This window comes from Dermacentor andersoni, chromosome 1 (genome assembly GCF_023375885.2).
Source record: "Dermacentor andersoni chromosome 1, qqDerAnde1_hic_scaffold, whole genome shotgun sequence".
Lineage (NCBI taxonomy): Eukaryota > Metazoa > Arthropoda > Arachnida > Ixodida > Ixodidae > Dermacentor > Dermacentor andersoni.
The window spans coordinates 2,967,186-2,994,558 of record NC_092814.1 but is presented as its reverse complement, the minus strand read 5'-3'; the positions used below and the strand labels follow the sequence as shown (position 1 = coordinate 2,994,558).

At 47.1% G+C, this 27,373-nt stretch overlaps 1 protein-coding gene across 1 annotated transcript in view; it reads right to left on the bottom strand.

Annotated features, from left to right (window-relative positions):
- LOC126545625 (solute carrier family 15 member 1) overlaps positions 1 to 27,373 on the bottom strand; it is an 809,365-nt gene that overhangs the window by 118,661 nt on the left and 663,331 nt on the right. Inside the window, exon 11 of the mRNA XM_072286047.1 lies at positions 21,493 to 21,582. Within this exon, the coding sequence (XP_072142148.1) occupies positions 21,493 to 21,582 (90 nt within the window). The remainder of the gene's footprint in view (positions 1 to 21,492; positions 21,583 to 27,373) is intronic.

Genomic DNA, 27,373 nt, shown 5'->3' with positions numbered 1-27,373 from the left:
GGAGAAAATACAGATATTTTTAGAAAGCTAGTGCTCTGCAAAACGCGCTTCGCGACATATTTTTCTGACGATCTACCGTCACCGTTCACAGCTAATACAAAACAGTTTTTGGAAGAAGTGAACACCATAAGACCATCACTTTGCAAGATAACGATTACGTTCCCATTCTAAAAACATGACTGTCCTAACAGCTTCAATGCAATTTTTTATAAATTTGCCTCATAAAAGACCATTGAGACGTGCCTGAAATAGCTGATCTTGACTATACATTTATGCAGCCTATTGACATCACTGTCAATGGCATCGCATCTATAATAACTAATCTGGAACTGTCCACATTAACATGCGTTGACAAGATTAACACAAAAATATCATGATATACGATAACAGCCTCCAGTAAAATATTATATCATATCTTTGGGCATTCGCTATCCACAGGACAACTTCCACATGACTGGAAAGTTGCGAAGGTGATTCCCGTGTTTTAAAGTGGCAACCATAATTCATATCATACTTCAAACCCATCTCCCTAACATCCGTCTGCGGTAAGATGCTTGAGCATATCATCGCCTCCGATAGTTATGATAATTTCTAGCAAAATAACTTTTTTTCAAGCCATCATGCACTTCGGAAGGGCTTATTATGCGAAACACAACTGTTCCAGTTCACAAAAGACTTATATTATAACTTAGATCAAAAGCTGCAAATTGACTGCATTTTCTTGGGATTTTTGAAAAGCTTTGATCGCGTTCCTTATTGTCGACTAAATGCTAAACTATCTTCCTTATACATAGATTCGCTATCCCTATCATAGGCAAGAAACTTCCTTACGGATTGGCAGCAGTTCACCGTTGTCAATACCTTTCCCTACTTCCTTTCTCACGTTTCTTCTGGTGAGCCGAAGGGCCGTGTGCTAAGTCCGCTACTTTTTTGAGAACAACTATATTCGACAAGTGCTGATCCAGAAATGTAACATACCTAGATGACTGCACCAGGGGGTTATCCATACTGAACGTGAACAGCGCAAAGGCAACATCGAGACAACAACTAGATCCAACAAGGGCTGTTCTAGATACATAACTTAGGCTTGTGAGTGCGCTATAGGTGGTAATCGATAGTGAACCTGAAGAACGCAAAGCAACACGGAGACAAGTAGATTCCACGCGCTGTTTTAGAAATGTAACTTAGGTGGGTGACTGCGCTAGGTGGTAACTCATAGTGAACGTGCAGAACACAAAGGCAACATGAAGACAACAACTACAAGCGACAAGCGCTCATCCAGAAATTTAATATACCTAGGTGACTGGGCCAGGTGGTAATCCATAGTGAACGTGAAGAACGCAAAGGCAACAGGGAGGAAACAACTAGATTCATCAAGCAATGACACAGAAATGTAACATAGATAGGTGACTGCGCTAGGTGGTAATCAATACTGAACGTGAAGAACGCAAAGCCAACATGGAGACAACAACGAGATTCTACGAGCGTTGATACAGAAATGTCAGATATCTAGGTGACTGTGCTAGATGGTAATCCATACTGAACGTAATGAACCCAAACGCAACACGGAGACAACAACGAGATTCGATGAGAGCTGATTCAGAAATGTAACATATCTAGGTGACTTGGCTAGATGGTTCTCCCTACTGAACGAGACGAACGCAAACGCAAGATGGAGACAACAACGAGATTCTACGAACGCTTATTCAGAAATGTAACATTTTAGGCGCGTTGGGTCCTCGGGGCTGTATTTTTCGGCCATAAGGTAGCCTCGCCCTGCTTGTGGGATTAGGTGACTGAGCTATGTCGAATACTCGGTTGCCATTGTCGGAAGTTCGAATCCCACTAGAAGAGGGTTTTTTATGGTGGTGTGCTTGAAATTCACCTCCAGTGCACAACATGTGCAAGCTTGGAGTGACGCCTGTCACCGGCAAAAGATGCCGAGAGCGAGTGGGGCTATACTAATCCAGGTACAACCAAATTAGGAAGGCCCACTAAGCTTGAACAAAGACACTCCCTCACCAGAACAGGAATTGTCCTCCCTGGGGCAGTATTCGGCCACAACCTCCCTAATGATATCTTCAATGAACCAATGTCCCTCAGTCCCCAGAAGCTGCGCAGAACCTGACCAAGCCGGTGGTCAGACTTGTAACGCAGCAGAGTGTGCTAAGAATCTCTAGATCCGGACCGGCCGCCAATGGAAAGTGACCCTTGAAACGTTTAACACCCGAACCATCTCGAGTGAGGCTAGCTTAGCAGGACTCTTTGAGGAACTATCAGACATTGTTTGCGATATCATCCGCCTTAGTGAGATTAGAAGAACTGGTGAGGTTTATGCATTGCTGAATAACGGACATGCCCTATGCTGTAGAGGTCTCGTAGATCAGAAGCAATGCGGGGTAGAATTCCTAATCCCTAAGGACATAGTCGCAACATTGACAAACTCTGCACCATTAATGAGAGGGTAGCTGTAGTCGTAATTAAGCTTACAAAGAGGTATAGATTACAAGTAGCACGAGCCTACGCTCCAGCATCCAGTCACGACGATAAGAAAGTAGATCAGTTTTATGAAGATGTTGAATTAGCGATGAGAAAAGTGCAAACTCAATATACTGTAGTAATGGGCGACTTCAATGCAAAAGTGGGGAAAAGGCAGGCTGGGGAACAAGCAATTGGCAACTACGGCGTCGATTCTACGAACGCTAGAGAGATGCTGGTAGAATTCGCAGACAGAAATAAGCTTCGAATAATGAACACCTTTTTTAAGAATCGTAGCAAGAGAAAGTGGCCCTGGAGAAGTCCTAATGGTGAATGAAACAAGGAATGAAATTGACTTCATACTTTCTGCTGATTCCAGCAGAGTACAGGATGTACAAGTGATAGGTAGGGCAAAGTGCAGTGATCATAGGTTAGTGAGGGCTACAAGTCACTTTAACTTGAAAAGAGAAAGAGCAAAATTGGTAAAGAAGATTCAGATCAATCTTGAGGCAGTAAGAGTAAAAGCAGACAAATTCAAACTGGTACTTGCAAATAAATATGCAGCCTTAGAACAGAGAGATGATGATGACATAGAGCTAATGAACTAAGATGGCTTCAGAGGCCGCAATTGAAGTGGGAGGCCAGGCACCAAGGTAGCCAGTAGGCAAGCTCTCCCATGTAATAAAGGACCTAATAATGAAACGACAAAAAATGAAAGTGTCCAACGCAAGAGATAAAATTGAATTTGCGGAACTGTCAAAACTGATCAACAAAGCGAAAATAAGTGATATTCGAAATTATAACATGAGAAACACTGAAGAAGCCGTAAAATATGACGAAACCTGAAATAAGTGAGAAAGAAACTTGGCATAGGACAAACCAAGATCCATGAACTAAAAGGCAAGCAGGGTAATATCATAAGAAATCTCGAAGATATAGTAAAAGCAGCGGAAGAATTTTATACTGACCTGTACAGTACCCAGAGGAGTCAGTACCTCAATTAAAAACAGTAATGAACATGATACAGAAACTCCTCCTATAACTAGCGATGAGGTTAGAAGGGCCCTGCAAGACATGAAACGAGGAAGACCTGCAGGAGAAGATGGAATTAGAGTCGATTTAATCCAAGATGGAGGAGACATAATGCTTGGAAAACAGGCGGCTCTTGATACGAAGTGTCTATCGACTGAAAGGGTCCAAGAAAACTGGAACAATGCAATCATTATACTAATCCACAAAAGGGAAACGTTAAAGAATTTAAAAAATAGGCGCACTAGCTTAATCGCAGTGTTATATAACATATTTACCAAAATAATCTCTAATAGAATAAGGGCAACACTGGACTTCAGTCAACCAAGGGAACAGGCTGGCTTCAGGAAGGGGTACTCTTCGATGGATCACATCCACGTCATTAATCAGGTTATTGAGAAATCCGAAGAGCATAATAAGCCTCTCTATATGGCGTTCATAGATTACGAACAGGCATTTGATTCAGTAGAGATACCAGCAGTCATAGAGTCATTACATAACCAAGGAATACAGAACGCTTACGTAAATACCTTCGGAAATATCTACAGAGGTTCTACAGCTAGATTAATTCTGCATAAGAAAAGCAGGAAGATAGCTATCAAGAAAGGGGCCAGACAGGGAGACACAATCTATCCAATGCTATTCACTGCGTGCTTAGAAGTATTCAAGCTATTAAAGTGGGAAGCCTTAGGAGTAAAGATCGACGGTGAATATCTCAGCAACCTTCAGTTTGCCGATGACATTTTTCTATTCAGCAACAATGCAGACGAGTTACAACAATTGATCGAGGACCTAAACAGAGAGTGTAAGAGTGGGGTTGAAGATTAATATGCAGAAGACAAAGATAATGATAAATAGCCGGGCAAGGCAACAAGAGTTCAAGATCCCCAGTCGGCCTCTAGAGTCTGTGAAGGAATACATTTATCTACGTCTACTAATCACGGGGAACCCGGTTCACGAGAAGAAAATTCACAGAAGAATAAAAATGGCTTCGATTGCATACGGCCGACATTGCCAGCTTCTGAGAGGAAGCGTAACAGTATATTTGAAAAGGAAGGTGTACGATCAAAGACTTTTACCAGTGCTGACATATGTCGCAGAGACTTGAAGACTGACAAAGAAGCTTGAGAACAAGTCCAGGACTGCGCAAAGAGCGATGGAAAGAAGATTGCTAGGCATAACTTTAAGAGACAGAAAGAGAGCAGTTTGGATCAGAGGGCAAACTGGTATAGACGATATCCTAATTGACATCAACATGAAAAAATGGAGCTGGGCAGGTCATGTAATGCGCCGGTCACATAACCATTGGCCATTAGGGTGACAGAATGGGCACCAAGACAAGGAAAACGCAATGGAGGACGACAAAAGAGTAGGTGGAGCGATGACATTAGGAAATTCGAGGGCACTAGTTGGACTAGGTTGGCGCCAGAAAGGGGTAATTGGAGATCGCAGGGAGAGGCCTTCGTCCTGCAGTGGACATAAAACAGGCAGATGATGATGTTGATGGCGATGATGTTTAGCTGATTGGGATGCATGGTAAATATATACTGAAGATGAAAACGCAAAGGCAACATTGAGATAACAACAAGATTCTACGAGGAATGATACAGAAATCTTACATATCTAGGTGACTGGGCGGGATGGTTCTCGATGCTGAACATGAAGAAACGAAAGGCAACATGGAGACCACTACATTCTACGAGTGCTGATACAGCAATGTAGCATATCTAGGCGACTGGAATGCATGGTAATCCATACTGAACATGAAGGACGCCAAGGCAACATGGATACAACAACGATATTCTACGAGCGCTGATACAGAAATGTTACATATCGAGGTGACTGGGCTGCATGATAATCCACACTGAACGTGAAGAAACAAAAAGCTACATGGAGACAACTACATTCTACGAGTGCTGATACAGAAATGTAACATATCTAGGTGACTCGGCTGCACGGTAATTCATACTGAACGTGAAGAACGCACAGGCAAAACTGAGATACAAACCAGATTAGATGAGCGCTGATCCAGAAATGTAACATATCTAGGTGACTGGGCTAGATAGTGATCCATACTGAACGTGAAGAACACAACGGCAACACGGAAAAAACAAGCAGATTAGACGAGCGCTGACACAGAAATTTAACATATCTAGGTCACAGGGCTAAGTAGTGATCCATACTGAACGTGAAAAACGCAAAAGCAACACGGAGACAACAATGAGATTCGACGAGCACTCATCCATTAATTTAAGATATCTAGGTGACTGGGCTACATCTTAATCCATACTGAACGTTAAGAAGGCAAAGGCAACATGGATATAACGAGATTCTACGAGCGCTGAAACAGAAATGTAAAATATCTAAGTGACTCGGCTGCATGATAATCTATAGTGAGCGTGAAGAACGGAAAGGCAACACGGAGACAACTAGATCGGATGAGCGCTAATACAGAGATTTAACATATCTAGGTTACTGGGCTAGGTGGTAATCCATATTGAACGTGACGAACGCAAAAGCAACACGGAGACAACAACGAGATTCGACGAGCGCTGATCCATAAATGTAAGATATCTAGTTGACTGGGCTAGATGGTAATCCATACTGAACGTGAAGAATCTAAAGGCAACACGGAGACATCAACGGATTCTACGAGTGCTTATACAGAAATGTAATGTACCTAGGCAACTGGGCTACATGGTGTTCCAAAGTGAACGTGAAGAATGCAAAGGCAAGACGGAGACAACAATGAGATTCGACGAGCGTTGATCCAGAAATGTACCATCTCCAGTTGACTGGGCTAGTTCGTAATCCATGCTGAATGTGAAGAACCCAAAGGCAATACCGAGACAACAATGAGATTGGACAAGCGCTAATACAGAAATATAACATATTGTGACGCAGCAGTTATCACGGCGTTTATTCCGCGTCCGAAAGATTAGGGGAACCGACCACGCCCACAGCACGGAGTACACACGAGAGCCAGCCCCACAAGCGATGATGAAGAGGAACCCCATATGAACCCCATATGATGATGATCATGTACAGATGACAAAGAATAGCTTATAAATTCCCACACTAATGTCCCCTCGCGCGAGAGCGGCCATCCTGGCCGCAATTCAAAGGGGCGGTGAACGTCTCGTGAAAGGCTTCATACGGGAAACGTGGACAATCTCAGCGGCGCGGCAGCGGCGGTCATTTGGAACAATAACTGGTTCCACGCTATAGTTCACTGGAGAAGTCTGCTCCAAGACTTTGTAGGGGCCGATGAACCGAAGCTGAAACTTGTCACACAAGCCAGGAGTACGAACTGGTGTCCGGAGTAGCACTTCCTCGCCAGGGCGGAAGCACACGACGCGAGGAGAGGCGTCGTAATGCTGCTTGCGGTCCTGTTGCCGTGCTTCGGTGTTGATGCGGCGAGCTGGCGCCAACGCAGAAAGCGGGACACATATTCTTCGCAGGAGGAAGGACATTGATGGACAGTTGGCGCGAAGAAAGAGCCGTCAAGACAGCAAGAGGGCGAACGACCATAGACAAGGTAGAATGGCGAGTAACCGGTCGTGCGTTGAACGGCGGTATTATATGCAAAGGTCACTAATGGTAAAATTGCGTCCCAGTTTCTGTGATCCGGGTCGATGTACATGGCTAACATGTCTGACAGCGTGCGATGAAATCGCTCTTGAGGCCGTTGGTTTGCGGATGGTAACTGGAGGTAGTCTTGTGGGTGGTTCCGGAGGCTCTGAGTACTTCGTCTAGTAGTTGCGAGAGGAATGCTTTTCCACGGTCGCTCAGGAGGACGCAAGGAGCACCGTGACGCAGTATTAAGGATTGAAGTATGAATGCAGCAACTTCAGAGGCTGAGGCAGAACTCACACAAGTTGTTTTGGCGTACCGTGTCAAGTGATCAACGGCTGTCACAATCCATCGTTTACCGGTGAGAGTCACAGGAAGAGGGCCATACAGGTCAACGCCAACGACGTCAAGTGGTTGCGACGCACAAGGAACCGGTTGCAGTTGTCCGCTCGGAGCTGATGTAGGGAGCTTTCGACGCTGACATAGAGCGCAGGAAGCGACATACCTGGCTACACTGGCGGACAATCCTGGCCAGTAGAAGCGCCCTCTTTGATGCGGTCATAATATCTAGGTCACTGGGCTAGGTGGTAATCCATAAAAAAACGTGACGAACACAAAGGCAACATGGTGACAACGAGATTCTACAAGTGCTGATCCAGAAATGTAACATATCTAGGTGACTCGGCTTCGTGGAAAACCATACTGAACGGGACGAAAGCAAACGGTTCTACGAGATTCTACGACCACTGATACAGAAATGTAACGTACCTAAGTGCCTGGCTAAATTGTAGTCCATACTGAATCTGAAGAATGCAAAGGCAACACGGAGACAACAACCAGATTCGACGAGCGCATATCCATAAATGTAACATACCTAGGTGACACGGCTGCATGGTAATCCATACTGAACGTGACGAACGCAAACACAAAATGGAGACAACAACGAGATTATACGACCGCTGATATAGAAATGTAACCCACCTATGTGCCTGGGTAAATGGTAATCCATAGTGAACGTGAAGAAGGCAAAGGCAACACGGAGACAACAATGAGATTGGACGACCACTAAAGAAGAAATTTAACATATCTATGTCACTGGGCTAGGTGATAATCCATACTGAACGTGACGAACGCAAAGCCAACATGGAGACAACGAGATTCTACGAGCGCTGATAGAGAAATGTAACATAACCTGGGCACGGTGGGACTGCCAGCATGCGGCACGATAAGAGCCCGTTTGCATTCATTGTACAGCTGTCCTTCGGCCTGCTTCTTCATGCCGAGGATGGAGGGACTGCGCAAGCTGGGGCGACCAGGGCTGCGCAGGGGCTCTACGCAACCATTGCCACGTGCTGGATTCACCGCCATACTCTTCGTGGGAATTGCACCGTCAACACCGGAAGGTAGCATGCTCGGAGATCTTGGCACGCGATCTGCGTTCAGCGCCACTGCTCTCAGCCGCTTTAAATATCCTGCCTGGGATGAGCTCGGCCACTGGGCGCGGTGGTACTGCCAGCATGCGGCACGCTAACAACCCGTTTTCCGTTCATTGTACAGGTGAGAAAGGATTTTGGATATTGCATCCGCTCAAGTGACCCTTTCTTGCTAGTGCTGCCGTGCCCGCCGTTTTGTATCATGGTTCTAGATGTCGCTTTCGCCTTGAGAAAATTGCTGCTATTAGGTGGTGATATTGAAGCTAACCCTGGCCCCGATCTAACGCAAATTTCAAAACAGCTGAAGGATATTGCATCCAACATCAAAGATATTGAAGAAAAACGTTTAGTAGTCAGAAAACAAGCTTGACCACCTTGCAGTCCTTGAAGATAGAGTTGAATCTTGTCAACAAGAAATGGGCTGTATGAGCGAAGTTATAGACACACTCTAACAAAAAATTGACGACCTAGAAAACCGCAGTAGGCGATCTAACCTAATTATCTATGGTCTAAAGGTGAAAAAAACGATGAAACTAGCGAGGCGTTAGAGCAAACTGTGAACAAAGATATTATCGAAGACACCCTGGGACTAGAAAAAGTTTCCATCGAGCGTATACATAGGTTGGGGAAACGCGCCACAGATCAAACTGGACCAGTAATAATGAAGTTGCTTGACTACAGAGAAAATGTAGCAATCTTAAGCCGAGGTTTCAAACTAAAAACAACTGACTGCTCAAATGGTGAAGACTTCTCATAAACAATAAGAGACATACGGAAGAAACTTTGGGATTGTGCAAAATGAAACCTTGAAAAAAAGGAGGAAGTATCACTTTCTTTTGACAAGCTTTACGTTAACAAACGCGCATATATTTGGGACGAAGAGAAGGACAAAGCACCGATGCAAAAAAACGACACAGAAACAAAACGCCGAATAACCCGCCGAGCCGCACAAGCGACACAAGCGGCGCAATCAAAAGATTAACATTGATAAATGTAAACGCCCGCAGTATCCTAAATAAAACAGAAGCCTTGGAAAGCCTTCTAGTCGACTACGATCCTGATATTGTGGCAATCACGGAAACATGGCTATCACCCGCTATATTCGACCACGAGATTGCTCCGCCAAACTACAGAATCATCCGAAAAGACCGACCTTCACGGGGTAGAGGAGTGGCCTTACTGATAAAAAACTGTTCTGAGACGGGACGTCAACCGGTGGCGTTTATCGGAGCGCTTCCTCTGGAAATGCATGCCTTTCAGCAATTCAAGAATATATGCAGCGTCATGTCCCCCAATCCAGGATTATTCTTGCGGGCGACTTTAACCTTGCTGACATAGACTGGCCCACAATGCATCACACAACAGAAGCCTCAGAAGTGCTAATAAATTTAATGCTAAATTTTAACCTACATCAACTTGTCACTCGTCCTACTCGCGTTCATGGCTCAACGAAAAATATCCTCGACCTCATATTTCTTAGCAACCATTTTTCCACAAGTCAAGTACAAATGGACCTTATTGAAGGGATATCTGATCACAGTATACCTATGTGCACATTCCAGCTTGATCATTGTATTACTACCCTGTCTACAGTAAAACGTTTTTTTAACTTTCATAAAGCAGATGACTCCAGCATACTAACTTATCTGTCGCGTGAATTCGATTCCTTTTTGGAAAAAGCATCTCGGGAATCTACTGATGTAGATGCATTGTGGCTACATTTTAAGAGCATTGTCCTGCACTGTAAAACTAATTATATTCCAATGCAAAAAACAAACCGCTCTTTAATAATCCATGGATCACCCGCGAAGTCATCCATGCTAAACGGCGCGCAAATCGGCTTCGTAAGGCAAACAAGAATAACTCAAAACCATCTACAACCTTGAAGTTAAAATCTCCAGTTATGCATTTTAAGCAGAAACTAAAAGATTCGAGACAATACTACTACAGTTTCACTCTTCCTAGCTTCCTACAAAATAACCCACAAAGATTCTGGAAACATCTGCGCAGTACCGAGTAGATAACAACCAAACTAACAGACGAAGAAAAAAGTGCAGCGGCAAATAAATATAACAATTTCTTCAAATCAGTCTTCACGGAAGACAATGGTACACTTCCCCCTCCTCCACCATCCTGTACCTCAGTGCTTGATCCCTTAACAATAACGGACGCCGGAATCCACAATCTTCTCCTCAACATTGACCCTAAAAAAGCAAACGGCCCTGACGAAATTCCAAACGGATTCCTAAAAAAATATGCTGCGTGGTGCAGTAGATATCTGGGACAGATTTTTCATACGTCACTAGCAACTGCTAATCTACCACACGACTGGAAAAAGGCTAAAATAATACCGATCCACAAGAAAGGAGACAAAAATAATGTTGCCAATTTCAAACCCATATTTCTCCACAGCACTTCATGCAAAATACTAGAACACATCATTCTAAAACACATGACAGTGTTTCTAGAATGCGAAAACATCCTATCGCCTCACCAGCACGGTTTTCGATCTGGCTTATCAACCATCACTCAACTAACAGAGTTAGTTCATGACTTTGCTCTTAGTATTATTAATCGTTCTCAAATTTACATGATTTTACTTGACTTATCTAAAGCTTTTGATTGCGTAAGTCACACTAAGCTAATTGCAAAGTGGAGCAAGCCATCGCGAAGGGAGAAGTGTCTGCTTGGATAACAGGTTTTCTAACACACCGCTCACAATTTATGTTTGACCATATGCCATCTGATGCCGTTCCTGTCACATCCGGAGTATTACAAGGCTCGGTACTCGGGCCGCTGTTGTATCTGATCTTTATTAACGATATCACCAATAATACAGCGCGCAACATCAAACACTTCGCGGATGATTGCGTGATATATAAAGAACTTCACAGCCATAACGACCATCTCGATATTTCTGATTCCCTTAACACGCTAGCCGATTGGTGCTCTGAGTGGCAAATGTGTATTAACGTCAATAAATCAGTGGCAATGACAATAACAAGAAAAAAGCAACCATCTCATTTACCCTATATCGTTAATGGCACGCTCTTTCGATGGTTGAGCAACAGAAATATTTAGGGATAACGGTGAGGTCAAACCTCAATTGGGAAACACGCATAACTAATGTTACAGCTACTGCACTGTGAAAGCTATTTTATCTGAAAAGACGCCTAAAGATCGCTCCAACGAACATTAAGCTTCTGGGCTACAAAACATTTGTGAGACCTATTTTAGAATACTCGCGTTTGTTCCCTCACCCAATCTGCTCTTTTCTTATCCCTTAACATAACACCCATCATTCTTATTTCCATAGCTCGTTGCGTCGTCCTCAATTTGAGTAGAACCCTTTTCGTAAGCCTCCAGGTTTCTGCCCCGTAGGTGAGTACTGGTAAGACACAGCTATTATACACTTTTCTCTTGAGGGATAATGGCAACCTGCTGTTCATGATCTGAGAATGCCTGCCAAACGCACCCCAGTCCATTCTTATTCTTCTGAATATTTCCGTCTCATGATCCGGATCCGCTGTCACTACCTGCCCTAAGTAAATGTATTCCCTTACCACTTCCAGTGCCTCGCTACCTATTGTAAATTGCTGTTCTCTTCCAAGACTGTTAAACATTACTTTAGTTTTCTGCAGATTAATTTTAGACCCACTCTTCCGCTTTGCCTCTCCAGGTCAGTGAGAATTTTAGAATACGCTAACACAATTTGGTTTCCTTACACAGCACCTAACATAGCTAAACTTGAAGCCGTACAAAGAAAAGCCGCAAGGTTCATTCATAGCAAATATCGTTCTACGGGTTCACCTTCACGTCTCTTAGCTTCCTCAGGCCGCAACACATTATCGACGAGAGCAAAACAAGGTCGACTAAAATTCCTGTTTCGAATTCTGAACTGTCAGTATAAAATTGAAATCACCCAGTGCATTTCATATTCTCAATATAGAATAACACGGCATCAACACGAGCATACGCTAACCGACTACTCCATTTCTAATGACGCTCTCAGTTACTTTTTTTTTCCTCGAGTAATCAGAGAATGGAATGAACATAACTCGTCATTAACAGCGACAAACTCTTTATCCCTGTTCGTTTCACAGCTGGAGTTAATCACAAGAGATTATTAACGACTTTTAATTGCTTGTTACCTATTTTCCTTATGTTAAACTGACAGTGCTTAGAAAAAAAAATTGTATACGCTTGTTTGTTCACAAATATTTCACGTTTCTGCTTTGTCTATCATGTGCCCGGTTGTTGTTCATTTTATTCTGCGTTGTTTAGTGTTCTATTGCATACCGTATTTAAGTTATCTTTTGTATTCTGTTGAATATCGTTTCTCTTTCATTCTTTGTGTAGCTCGCACGTGCATTTATGTACGGAAAAGAAATTGTGAGATTTTACGAGCGCTGATACTGGAATATAACGTACCTAGGTTACTGGGCTACATTGTAATCCATAACGAACGTGTAGAAGGCAAAGGCAAGACGGAGACAACAACGAGAGTCGACGAGCGCTGATCCAAAAATGTAACATATCTAGGTGACTGGGCTGCGTGGTAATCCATACTGAATGAGACGAATGCAAGCGCAACATGGAGACAACAATGAGATTCTAGGAGCGCTGATACAGAAATATAACATATTTAGGTGACCGGGCTACACGGTAATCCATACGGAACGTGAACAACGCAAAGGCAACACGGAAACAGCAACGAGATTCCACGAGCGTTGATCCATACATTTAACATATCTAAGTGACTCGGCTGCATGGTGATCCATACTGAACGTGAAGAACGCAAAGTCAACACTTGGACAACAACCAGATTCGACAAGCACCGATCCAGAAATTTAACATTTCTAGGTGACTCGGCTAGATGGCAATGCATACTGAATGTGAAGAACCAAAAGGCGACACGGAGACAACAATGAGGTTGGACGAGCGCTGGTACAGAAATGTAACATGTCTAGGTAACTGGCCTACGCGGTAATCCATACTGAACGTGAAGAACGCAAAGGCAACGCGGAGGCAACGAGATTCGACGTGCGCTGATCCATATATTGCGAGACAGCTGTGAAGCCTCAACGGTTTATTTCGCAGCTCGCGCGCTGAAGAAGATGACGCTGGCCATGATGATGAATATATACCGATGAAGAAGATGAAGGGGTAATATAATGCTCACACAATTATCCCCGCGCGCGGAAGCGGCCAACCTGGCCGCTGGTTATGGCGGGAAACGCCCTATGAAAGGCTTTAAGCGCGAAACATGCACAATCGCTGTGGCGCGGCAGCGGCCGTCCAAAGGCGGAACAACTGGAGCGACACGATAGTTCACTGGCGAAGTCTGTTCCTGAACAATGTAGGGCCCGATAAAACGGGACGGAAATTTCTCGCACAATCTAGGAGCGCGAATTGAGGTCCACAGTAACACTTTGTCTGCAGGGTGGAAGGAAACGACACGGTGAGATGCATAACAGCGAATTTTTCCGTCTTCTTGACTGGCGTCGGTGTTGAGGCGGGCACGTTCGCGGCACCAGGCAATGCGCGAAACGAACTGCTCACACACTGATGTGGACGAAGGCACGGGGACACCGAAGAAAGAAACGTCGAGGATAGTGAGCGGTTGGCGACCATACACAAGGAAAAAGGGCGAGTACCCCGTAGTGCGTTGGACGGCCGTGTTGTATGCGAAAGTGTCGAATGGTAGAATGACATCCAAATTGGTGTGGTCAGGGTTGATGTACATAGATATCTTGTCGGACAGCGTGCGATGAAAGCGCTCTGTGAGACCATTAGTTTGAGGGTGGTAGCTGGAAGTCGTTTTATGGATGGTATTGGACGCACGGAGAACATCGTCGAGAAGTTTAGAGAGAAAGGTCCTGCCGCGGTCACTCAAAAAGACACGTTGGGCTCCGTGCGGTAAAAATATGGCTTCCAAGAAAAAGGCTGCAACCTCCTCGGTGGATCCCGAAGATAGTGCGGTTGTTTTAGCGTGCCGTGTCAAGTGGTCTACAGCTGTGACGATCCATCGTTTACCACCGGTGGTTAAGGGTAGCGGTCCATAGAGGTCGATACCAACGACTGCGAAAGGAGCTTCAGGACACGGGACAGGTTGGAGCAGTCCAGCCGGAGGTGAGGTCAGTCGTTTGCGGTATTGGCAGACCGGACACGAAGCCACATATTTCGCTACGCTGGTTCAAAGTCCAGGCCAAGAGAAGCGGCTGCGAATTCGCTCATAGGTTTTATGGAAACCAAAGTGACCGGCAGTGGGATCGTCGTGAAAGGTCTCCAATATCTGGGCCCGAAGTAATCGGAGAACGACAGGAACCCAACGGTGTCCTTCGGGATGAAACACGTGCCGGTATAATATCGAATTTTCGATCTTGTTCTTCAACTGCCGACGGAGCCGAGCGTTAGGTGTGCGAGATGATCCGCGAATACGTTCCATAACGGAGTGGCAGTAAGAGTCATTACGTTGGCTAGAGGCAAACGTGTGAGAATGGCTGGATGGGAGCCGGTGGAGAGCAGCGAGCGAAGGGAATGCAGGCGACGCGCCCTGCGGTTTGCTCACGAAAGGTGGTAAGCAAGCAGGGTTTGAAGACGGTGGTAGGGGAGAACGAGAGAGAACATCGGCATCCTGGTGTTCCTTTCCAGACTTGTAGGTGACGTCGAAGTCGTATTCTTGTAAGCGAAGTATCCAACGGCCGATACGTCCCGTTAAATTCTTTAGCGTCGCCAACCAGCACAAGGCGTGGTGGTAAGTAACGACCGTAATGTGGCGGCCGTGCAGATAAGGCCGAAATTTTCGGACGGACCAAACAACGGCGAGACTTTTTTGCTCCGTAAAGTTATAATTTTTCTCTGCAGCTGTTAGCGTGCGACTTGCGTATGCAACCACACGTTCTTCAGAATTTTGTTGACGTTGCAGAAGAACAGCGCCGATACCGTGTCCGCTGGCGTCAGTATGTAGAAGAGTGGGTGCGGTGTTGTCGAAATGACAAAGCACAGGTTCGGACGTGAGGGCACGCTGGAAGGCGTCAAAAGCAGTTTGGCATTCGTCCGACGATACGTAGGGAGCTCCAGAAGGAAGGAGTTGGTGGAGCGGCGCCGCAATGGTGGCAAAGTTACGTATGAAGGCTAGGCCAAGGAAGCTACGCAAGTCTTTGGCGCGTTGAGGCCTGGAGAAGCGGAGGGCAGCGGTAATCTTGTCGGGGTCGGGTCGAAGGCCCTACTTGCTGACAAGGTGTCCGAGCACTTTAATGGTTTTGCTGGCAAAGTGGCACTTTTTTGTATTCAGCTGAAGGCCATCAGCTGAGAGGCATGTCAGGACTTCGTCGAGGCGCTGCAAGTGCTGATGGAAGGTCGACGAAAATATGATGATGTCGTCAAGGTAGCATAAGCAAGTCTTCCACATTGGGCCCCACAGTACGGTGTCAATCATCCGCTCAAATGTGGCAGGAGCATTACACAGGCCGAAGGGCATTACATTAAATTCATAAAGTCCATCGGGTGTGGCAAACGCGGTTTTCTCCTTGTCTGATTCGTGCATGGGTATCTGCCAGTATCCGTAGCGTAGATCAAGGCTGGACAAAAACTCCGCGTCTTGTAATGAATCTAACGCATCATCGATTCGGGGCAGTGGATAGAGATCTTTGCGGGTTATTTTGTTTAAGGCACGGTAGCCTACGCAAAATCGCACTGAGCCGTCTTTCTTAAGCACCAACACGACAGGTGACGACCAAGGGCTTGAGGATGGGCGGATTATGCTACGTTTCAGCATGTCGGCACCGTGGGTATCGATGATCTGGCGTTCAGCGGAAGAAACGCGATATGGCCGCCGGCGCAAGATGGAAGTTCCATCTGTGTGTATGCGATGAACCGTCGCAGAAGTCTGTCCCAGAAGAGCAGAGTGTACGTCGAAGGAGTCTTTATGCTTGGATAACAACGCCAGTAACTCCCCCGTCTGCTGTGGCGTTAAATCGGAGCTGATGGTACTAGCGAGAACAGAAGCAGGGACCGGATCCATAGCTGTGGGTAGTTGTGAAACAGCAGTAGTCGAGGTAAGCACAGAGACAGGCTGTGTGTCTCAGACGCACATGAGAGCGGCGCCTTTAGAAAGCAGAACTGGCTCATGGGTTGTGTTGAGTACAGCCAAAGTGGCCGTGCCGTTGGTAAAGCGAACAAGGCTGTGTGCCAGAGCAATCCCTCTGGATAAGCAACGGGCTGACGGTACAACTAAAACGTCACCATCGGCGATGTCAGAGTTAACTACAAGGAGTTGCTCGCGACCAGGGGGCACCATACAATCGTCAGCAGATCGTAAGCGAAGGCGTGGTTCATGCACGTCATCGGAATGGTTGGTCTCTGTCAAGTTAACGAGGCGTTCACGGCACGACATGGAAGCAGACCCCGAAGAGAGAAAGTCCCACCCTAGTATAAGCACGTGAGCACAGGAATTCAACACTGCGAACTGGATATGGAGGCGTATCCCGTCGATCGAAACTCTAATGGTGCATTGCGCCGATGGCCGAATCTCAACATTATTTGCACCACGAAGAAGAGCTCCACTGTAAGGTGTAGTAACTTTGCGTAGACGAGCGCACAAGCCAGCGTGAATAATGGAAATAGCTGCTCCCGTATCAAGCAATGCTAGGACTGGTACACCTTCTACACAGACGAATAAAGTATTGGCCGGGCACGCTAGAGGAATTGTAGTCTGTGCGAGCCACGCAGCTTTCCCTCCAAAAACTGCACCATATAGTTTTCCGAACGGTAGTCAGGAGTGCGGGTGGCCGATTGCAGGGGTGAAGTCGAGCGTCGGAGAGGGGAGGGCGAGCGGTGGCGACCTGGACGGTAGTTGCAAGGCGCCTCGGGAGGTGGAGAAAGTGAGCGTGGGGAGAGCCGGCGCTGGTAAGGACTCGGAAGAAGCAACGGGTCTCTCTCATAAATATCGTAGCCACGGCGTTCGTTCTGTTGTCGTCTTCGGCAAAAACGCGATATCTGCCCCCGAATACCGCAATAATAACAAATGGGGCGAAGCATAGGCCGGGTAGCGTAAAATCCTGTGGCAGGCGGACGGGGTGGTACAGTCGCGAGATGGTTAGGGTCAGTAGCAGGAGCAGGAGGCGCTGACCGAACGAACGCTGGTTGCATAGCCGCAACCTGAGCATACGAGGTGGATGGCGAAGACGGCCACAGCTCGCAGCGCAGGTCATGGAGAACAGCTCCTCTTTGATGATGTCGCGCAGGCCAGGAACCGAAGGCTGAGGCTGTAGAACGGGAGGACAGAGCAGGCCACACGCTTGCAGCTCTTCGCGTATGAGAGTCCGTACAATGAGAGTCCGTATGAGAGTCCGTAAGGCGCGTCACCGGTGACAGGTTGTAAACGGATGGCCTGCGGTGTGTCCAGGTGTTGGCAAGTCGCGATCACATCGCTGACGGTATTTGGATTCTTGATCGCCAGTGCGTTGAACGCGACGTGGGCAATGCCCTTTAGGATGTGACGAACACGATCAGATTCCGTCATTGCGGCGTCAACGCGGCGACAAAGGGCGAGGACGTCCTCGATATAAGAGGTGTATTATGTTTCCCCGGGCAGTTGCGTGGGTCCATCAAGCTTTTTCTTGGCTACCTCAGAGCGAACGTTGGGAGCGCGAAAATCTGCTGAAGCTGGTATTTGAATGCCGCCCAGTCAGGCAAGGTGCTCTCGTGGTTGAGAAACCAAGTTCTCGCAACGTCAGTGAGGTAGAATGCGACGTTGCGAAGCGTGTGCATGTCATCCCACCGGTTAGACTCACTCACGTGGTCATAATTGTCCAGCCAGTCATGAACGTCGTCACTACGAAGGCCAGCAAACATGGTAGCATCGCGCTGCCGCGTGCTGACGGTCGATGAAGGAACGGCCGGTGGGGCAGAGACGGTGACGCTGGGGGCTCCTGCAGGATCTTCTTGGGGCATGCTGGCGGAAAGGCGGAGCAAGCGGCTGCCTGAACAAAGCTCCAGGGAAACTCGAAGGCGTAGAGGACCAAGGGATCGAAAGCAGCCTCCACCACTTGCGAAACAGCTGTTTAGCCTCAACGGTTTATTTCGAAGCTCGCGCGCTGAAGAAGATGACGCTGGCCATGATGATGAATATATACAGATGAAGAAGATGAAGGGGTAATATAATGCTCGCAATATGTAACATATCCAAGTGACTCGGATGCATGGTGATCCACACTGAACGTGAAAAAACCAAAGGCAACACTGAGACAACAACCAGATCCGACGAGCACTGATCCAGAAATGTAACATTTCTAGGTGACTCGGCTAGATTGTAATGCATATTTAATGTGAAGAACTCAAAGGCAACACAGTCACAACAATGAGATTGGACGAGTGCTAATACAGAAATGTAACTTATCTAGGTCACTGGTCGAGGTGGTAATCCATACTGAACGTGACGAACGCAAAGGCAACATGGAGACAACGAGATTCTACGAGCGCTGATACAGAAAAGTAAGATATCTAGGTGACTGGGCTACATGGTAATCCATACTGAGCATGAAGAACCCAAAGGCAACACTGAGACAACAACCAGATCCGACGAGCACTGATACAGAAATCTAACATTTCTAGGCGACTGGGCAAGATGGTACTACAGACTGAACGTCAAGAACGCACAGGAAACACGGAGACAACAACGAGATTCGACGAGGGCTGATCCAGAAATGTAACATGATATAAGTGATTCGGCTGCAAGGTAATCCATACTAAACGTGAAGAACGCAAAGGCAACACTCAGACAACAACCAGATTCAACGAGCGCTGATCCAAAAATGTAACCTATCTAGCTGACTGGGCTAGATGGTAATCCATACTGAACGTGAAGAATCCAAAGGCAACACGGAGGAAATAACGGAATATAGAAGTTTCATATATCTAGGTCACTGGGCTAGGTAGTAACCATACTAAACGTGATGAACGCAAAGGCAAAATGGAGACCACAACGAGAGTTTATGAGCGCTGATGCAGGAATGTAACGTACTTAGGTGGCTGGGCTACATGGTAATCCATAACAAACGTGAAGAAGGCAAAGGCAAGACGGAGACCACAACGAGATTCGACAAGCGCTGATTCAGAAATGTAGCATATCTAGGTGATTGGGTGGCGTGGTAATCCATACTGAAAGAGACGAACGCAAGCGCAACATGGAGACAACAACGAGATACTAGGAGCGCTGATACAGAGATGTAACATATCTAGGTTACCGGGCTACCCGGTAATCCATACTGAACGTGAAGAACGCAAGGGCAACGCTGAGACAACAACCAGATTCCACGAGCAGTGATCCAGAAATGTAACATTTCTAGGTGACTGCGCTAGATGGTAATGCATACTGAAGGTGAAGAACCGAAAGGCAACACGGAGACAACAATGAGATTGGACAAGCGCTAATAGAGAAATTTGCATTAGAGAAAATCTGCACTACGGCTCGCACGGGAAATGAAAATAAGTTTGGGGGAAAAGCCCGCTCTTGCTGTCCACATGGTAGCAGACGACTGATTGACCGCGTGTGCGTAAGCTAACTTCCCGCTTTAATTGAGAGTTCGGCGGAAACTCGTCTAGTCGAGATGAGACAAGACAAAAAAAGACGTACACCAACCAAGTAAAACTCATTAAAACACAAGGCGTTTGTGAACAAGGCGACCGTATGGAAGCCGAAACGTCTTGTCTTTTAATAAGTGTTACTTGGTCGGTGCACGTCTTTCCTTGTCCTAACTTCCCCCTCCACGAATCGCAACCGCTCCTAGCGCGCTAGGACATATAGGCGCTTCACAATATAATCACTGACGATACTTTTCGGACAAACCCTGCAGGTATCGCCCTTTGGGCGAAATTGCTACTTTTTGGTATAGGTTTGGTTCTGGATCAGGTTTGCGTTCAGTTCTAGCCAAAATTCCGCTCCACGTACGGTTTTCTGGTCCGGGCTCGTTCCAGACCCAAGCGGCGACCGTACCCACATCCAACAGATTTAGTTATGTGGTATGGAAATAATACGACAGCAATGTGTACACTTAGCGATCAAAAACTACACACTGCAAACCTAACAGATTGTCCACTGTTCACACAGAGCACGGAGTCACCGCTTTTGTGTGTGTTTAAGCCCTCAGGCGCCTCATTCCTGCCCTTTAGATCAAACAACGAAAACGAGAGTACCACTATTTCAACAAGTTTCTTTCTGTCCGCCTGCCGATTGCAAAACTCTTAGTGACCATGACTGTGGCATCCCGCCGTGTGGAACTCAAAGGACCTATACAGCGCGGACCTTCGTTTCGGGCAAACACACCGATCTCTCTGCGCAGTCTTCTCGCTAGCGGAGGTGTACTCAGGCTTGATTGCGTACCCATCTTCACGGCACCAAATGAACGCGTTGCCGAGGCTTGTGACAACCGGCGACGTTGTGATACATCGGCAATACATTGCCTTCTTGCCATTGCGCTGTAATTAATTTATGCTTTGTCACACAGGTAACCAGGTAAACACACACAGGTAAACACACAGGTTGGGCACCAGCCCAACGGTGCATATGTTCAGTGACTTGGTTGCCTTAGCACACGTGGCAGTGGGCTGTTCAGAGTAACGCATTTGTGAAAAGAATAGAGCACACCGACGTAGAGTTAATGCGCGTTTTCTTGAGCACACTTTTTCCACGACCACTCTGCTGAGCAGCACTATGAGGGAAGTAGTGCGAGAATCCGCAAAGGCGACAGAGGGCTAAACGTGCCAAACTAACATATTTCATTGAGACTGCACGTACACAAATAGTGCGCACACTACTTTGCGTACACTTAAAATATGTATGGATGACAGACCGAAAATTCATATTCATTCTCATACAGTGCTTCATGCCACCTAAGGACGTTGGGATCTCTCTGGCTTGGTGTGATAGGAACCTACGTAACTACCATGCCTATCACTGATACTGTGGAGGCCTCACCTGTTGGTCGAAGAGCGCCCAGAAGACCGGCAAAGGCGCATATAGGACAAGCACGTGCAGCACGTCTTTGATGTCGGCGATAAGCGATTTCTGCGATAAAAAAGACAATGTGCGCATGATTATGCCTTTAATGGGACACTCGGGTAATTGCAAAGATGGCAATCAGGGCTGTTGTGTATAGGGGGCGCTGTCAATTATATCAAGTGTATATAAGCGATTGCCATCAGAATAAAGGAGTTCCGTGGTTCCCCGTCAATGCATAGTCTTGTCTTATCAGTTGGCGCTTCGCGTCACAACAATCTGGCGCAGTCGGCGAAGCTAGCGAGCTAGCGACGAACTGTTTTCCCTTACCTGGCTCCGTGCTGTTCCAAGGGGCGTCACCTACGAAATGGCAGCGTACGGACTACCGTCATTACCGCCTTTCCTGGAGACTCCTGGAGATGCGACAATTCCATGGGAGCAGTGGCGCGACGATTTCACAAATTTTCTTGAAGCGACGGGGATGGACGCGCAACCGCCACTACGGAAAAAGGCCATTCTGCTGCAATGTCTTGGGGTCGAGGGACGCCGTGTTTTTCGCACATTGGGCCCAGAGCCGGCACGAACGTCAGACACGACAAAAGCCGGGCAGGAGACAAGCAAACCAGCAGGAAAAGACAGGACGGAGGCAAGTGAAGCGGATAGTTACACGGAGGCGTTGAGCCTATTGGAGCGGCAGTTCTCAAGCACCGTCAACGTACTGGTCGAGCGACGTCGATTCACGTTACGTCGGCAACTGCCGAACGAGCCGATACGAGAGTACGTCAGTGCTCTCCGACAGTTAGCAAAGACGTGCGACTTCGGGCAATTCTTGGAAGCGGCTCTACGAGACAGGGTTGTTGACGGAGTACGGAGCACTGAGTTGCGACAGAAATTGCTCGTGAAGGGGTCACAACTTACGCTCGCAGAGGCAGTGGAAATGCTACAGACGTACGAGCAGGCAGCGGAGGGGGCTGCGATCTATGACCAAGGGTCGTCACAAACGGACATCGTGCAGCATGTATCTCAAGGCAAAAGCCCAGACAGCGACGCGGCAATGACGCCGGTGCGCAAGTGTTACCGGTGCGGCTCTACAAGGCACCTAGCTAATTCACAGGAATGCAAAGCACGGGGGAAACGTTGTTCCCAGTGCCACAGAATGGGACATTTTCGAGCGGTCTGTGGCAGGTCGGCAGAGCGGGACGTGCGGACGGTCCGAAACGACGGCGCTAGCGAGGAGGACGTGCTCACTGTACTGGCGGTCAGACAAGTGGAACGAAGGACTTTGGTCGTTGACGTCGTTATTGAGAACGAGCCACTTCAGTTGCTGGTAGATACTGGGTCGTCGGTGTCTATTTTGCCAGACCACGTTTATCGAGCCAAGTTCGCCAACAGCTTTCCTTTGACTGCGGCTTCAGCGACGCTGCGGGATTTTTCACAGAAGAAAATTCCGGTCTTGGGATGGTTCACAGCCAGAGTTGTACGCGGGAACAACTCGGCTTGCCTTCGATTTTACGTTGTTCCCCAAGGCATGGCATTACTAGGACTGGATGGGGTCCACCAGCTACAATTGCACATCATCGGTTCTACACTGGAGTGTTTGCAAATCACGGTCAGCCCCCAGTCGCTTCCTCCTGAATTATGTGAGTTTTCCTTTCTTTTCGCTGATAAGTTGGGATTAGCGAAAAACTTCGTACATTCTGTGAAGCGGCGTACAGATGTAAAACCAGTAGCAGCGAAGGTTCGACGGTTGCCCCTGACGCTGCGAGAGAAGGTAGCGGCTGAACTGGCAAGATTATTGGATGCAGGCATTATAGAAAAGGTCAGTGCTGCGGAATGGGTGTCTCCTATAGTGGTTGTGCAGAAGAAGGATGGAACTATTCGTCTATGCGTCGATTTACGCGAGCCGAACAAAGCAGTAGTCATTGATGGATTCCCTTTGCCGCACACTGAGGAACTCTTGCATGCGCTGAGCGGAGCAGCATGGTTCTCGAAACTGGATCTTGCTGCAGCCTACCATCAAGTGGAATTAGCCGAAGATAGTCGCGAATTAACGACGTTTATTACGCACGAAGGCTTATTTAGGTTCCGCAGAGTGTGTTTTGGCCTCGCATCGGCACCAGCCGCGTTTCAGCGAATGATGCAAGAAATCTTGAAGGGCTGCAAGGGCGTGTTGTTTTATATCGACGACATCATAGTCTTTGGAAAGACTAAGAACGAGCACAACCGTAACCTTCGCGAGGTATTGCATCGGATCGCTGAGGCGGGGCTGCAGCTAAATCAGAAATGCGTGTTCGCTGTCAAGGAACTCTCCTTTTTGGGTCATCGTGTGAGTGCAAGTGGTCTTGCCCCACTCAAGTCAAAGGTGGATGCTGTGATTAAAGCACAAACGCCTGCCGATGTAGTCTCGCTGCGGTCTTTCCTTGGGCTCGTAGGCTATTACTCCCATTTTCTTCCCAATTATGCAGAGGTGGTGGAGCCGCTGCGACGACTTCTTCGTAAAGGACAGAAGTTCGTGTGGGATCAGAGCACCGAGGAGAGCTTTTGCAGGATCAAGGAGATGCTGTCATCATGCGGGGTGGTGGCTATGTTCAACGAGTCTTTGCCTGTACAAGTGACCACTGACGCCTCGGCATATGGACTGGGAGCTGTGCTCCAGCAGGTAGTCGACGGAGAAGTACGTACAGTGGCATTCGCTTCGAGGACACTAACTCCTACAGAGCGCAAGTACTCTACCGGGGAACGAGAGGCGCTGGCATGTTTATGGGCTTGCGAACATTGGCACGTTTATCTGTGGGGCCGCAGGTTTGTCTTACGAACTGATCATCAGGCTTTGGTGACACTGCTGTCCACAAATGGGGTTGGAAGACGCCCACTGCGTATTGAACGCTGGTGTGCTAGACTTTTGAGATACAACTTCACTGTGCAGTACACAAAGGGGAACACCAATGTCGTTGCGGATGCACTTTCTAGGTTACCTTTGACCTCTGCAGAGGACGAACCGGTGGAGGAAGTAGTTGCTGTGGTTTCCAGCATGATCACTAAGAGTGAGTTGCAAGCAGAAACAGCTGAGGATTCATTATTAAATGAGGTGGCGCAGCATGTTACGTTCAGATGGCCGGAAAAGGGCTGTTTAGCTGGAAAGTTAAGGTTGTTTTTTCGTATAAAAGAAGAGCTGTCGGTGATAGACGGGCTACTGTTTCGCGCGGAACGGGTCGTTCCCCCATCGACACTCACTTCCAGGCTGGTCATTATGGCACATGAATCACATCCAGGCATTGTAAGGACCAAACAACGGTTAAGGGAACAGTACTGGTGGCCCGGAATGGACAGGGATGTGGAATCGCTGGTTAGCAATTGTGCTATCTGCAAAGCATCAGATAAATCGGCAAAAGCCGTAATGGCCCCATTGGAGCCAGTAAAGTGGCCCGAGAAGCCGTGGGAAAAGCTGGGAATCGACATCGTTGGGCCGATGGAGCGAGCCCCTCCGGAGTGCAGGTTTGCAATCACAATTATTGATTACCACAGCAAGTGGCCCGAGGTGGCATTTGTGTCCACAATCACTGCACAGGCAGTAGTGAAAGTGCTTTTGGAACTTTTTGCGAGAGAAGGGTACCCGAAAAGCATTGTGACTGACAATGGGCGTCAGTTTATGTCGACATGTTTTGAGCAGTTTTTACGAGATCGGGGAATCCAGCATTGTGTTACAACATTGTATTACCCGCAATGCAATGGTCAGATTGAGAGGTTCAACCGCGTTCTCAAGGAATATATTCAGGTTGCGGCATTGGAACGAAGACCACTGAAGGAGGCAATCTGGGACTACCTGGGTGTTTACAGGGCCACCCCACATGCAACTACAGGAGCGTCACCGGCTTACCTACTGCATGGAAGAAGACCCAGAACAAGATTAGATGTTGTTGGCCTCCCAGAAAGGGAATTTTTCGAGGAGCCGCGTGCCGCCATGGAAAAGTTGAAACAGCGCATTAAGGAGCAGCAACAACGAACAAAAAAGTACACCGATGAAAAACGAGGTGCCAGAGCGTCTACCATTGAGCCAGGAGATTTCGTAAAAATAAAGCAAGGCGGACCAAAGACGAAACACAAGTTTTCTTTGCCGATCCAGGTGAAGAGACGAGTGGGCACGAATTCGTTTTTGCTGGCAAACGGTACGAAATGGAACGCATCAAAACTAACAGTAATTGGTAAAGTTGGGACAGGACAGGCACTAGCGGACGCGGTCACAGCGCAACGCAGTGCGGCCTCGGGGTTTTCCTGTGACCTGGATCTTCACATAGGGAAGATGGCGGAGCAAAATACCCCTACTACCGTCGAGAATCAATCTGAAATGGTGCCATCAGAAGACATCCAGAGAAGCGCCAGCCATTCTGACGGTGCACAGCCCACAGTAACGGAGTCTATTCTAGAGGTTCCCGATCAGCAAGACAATTCTCGATCGCAATTGGCCACAACCACAGCACCATCTCGCACCAGGCCGGAACGAACAAGAAGAGTGCCAGCGCGATATCAAGACTACGAGCTTACCTGACAGTAAGAACATCGCTCGTGTCATGTGATGTGAAGTGAGTGCGCGAAAGTGGATTGACTTTATTTCCTTTCTTTTTTTTTGTTAATGAGGGGGAATGTGTTGTGTATAGGGGGCGCTGTCAATTATATCAAGTGTATATAAGCGATTGCCATCAGAATAAAGGAGTTCCGTGGTTCCCCGTCAATGCATAGTCTTGTCTTATCAGTTGGCGCTTCGCGTCACAACAAGGGCAATTAACTGAACACACTCATGAATCACGTTGCCCTCAAGAGTTTCCTCTGTGCATCGCGTTCGCAAACGGTGACAGTTGATAATCACAAAAAAACTTCTTAAACAAAAAATAAAGACAAGTTTTAAAAACAGGCAGAGAATTCGTGATTATAAAACCTCTCTGCGTCTTCCTTTCGCTCGAAGCATTCTTTTCTGTGGATGTGAACCCATCAGCAAAGTTGAGAGCAGTGAAACTCACGCAAATCTACGAAAGAAAAGTTACAATGACGCTTCACTTCGTGAACGCTGGTGACGCGCAAGCGTATGGGTGCTACAGCGCACACGACGCTATCGGCCCTCGGTGCGCCTTGAGGCCTACCGTATCTGCATCGCGGATCGCATTCAAGGCAGGGCTCGCGCCGCCGCGCCGTACGCAGCAGCTGCCGAAGTAGAACGTCCGGTTGCAAACATTCGCTTCCTATCTAAATAACCTAGCATGGCGTCAATGCGCATACAGATGACAAGACGGATTATTATTGTTATTTATACATACTGCAGACCACATAACGTGGCCCAAGCAGGGCGGGCATCTTTTAACAAATCACATTGAGTATATGGGTGCACATACATTGTGTTTTACATCCAGATACAAATAAATAGCAAAAATGAACAGAATGGCTAAATGTACACAATGCTACACGATGGCAAGGCGATCGCGCTCTGGTATAGAATTGCACTGAGACACTGTGTGCGGGAAAAAGGAAAATTTATAAGCATCTGTTTTTGCGAAATATGGCGTTAAAGATCTTGGTTGTTGATGTCGTGTATGTCTTGTTGATAGGGGACAATGAAGGGTCAATACCGAATTGCTGGTTAAGGAGAGAATTCAGGAAGCCCAAGCGATATTGCCTTCTTCTGTACTGAAGTGGGGGTATGTTATTGGCTGTCATTAGTTCCGACGGAGAGTCCACACGACGAAATTTAGAAAACATAAAGCGAACAGCCTTTCTTTGAATTCTTTCGAGTTTATCAATGTTACGTTTTGTGTAAGGGTCCCATACTATGCTTGCATATTCTAGCTTTGGTCTGATGTATGATTGATAG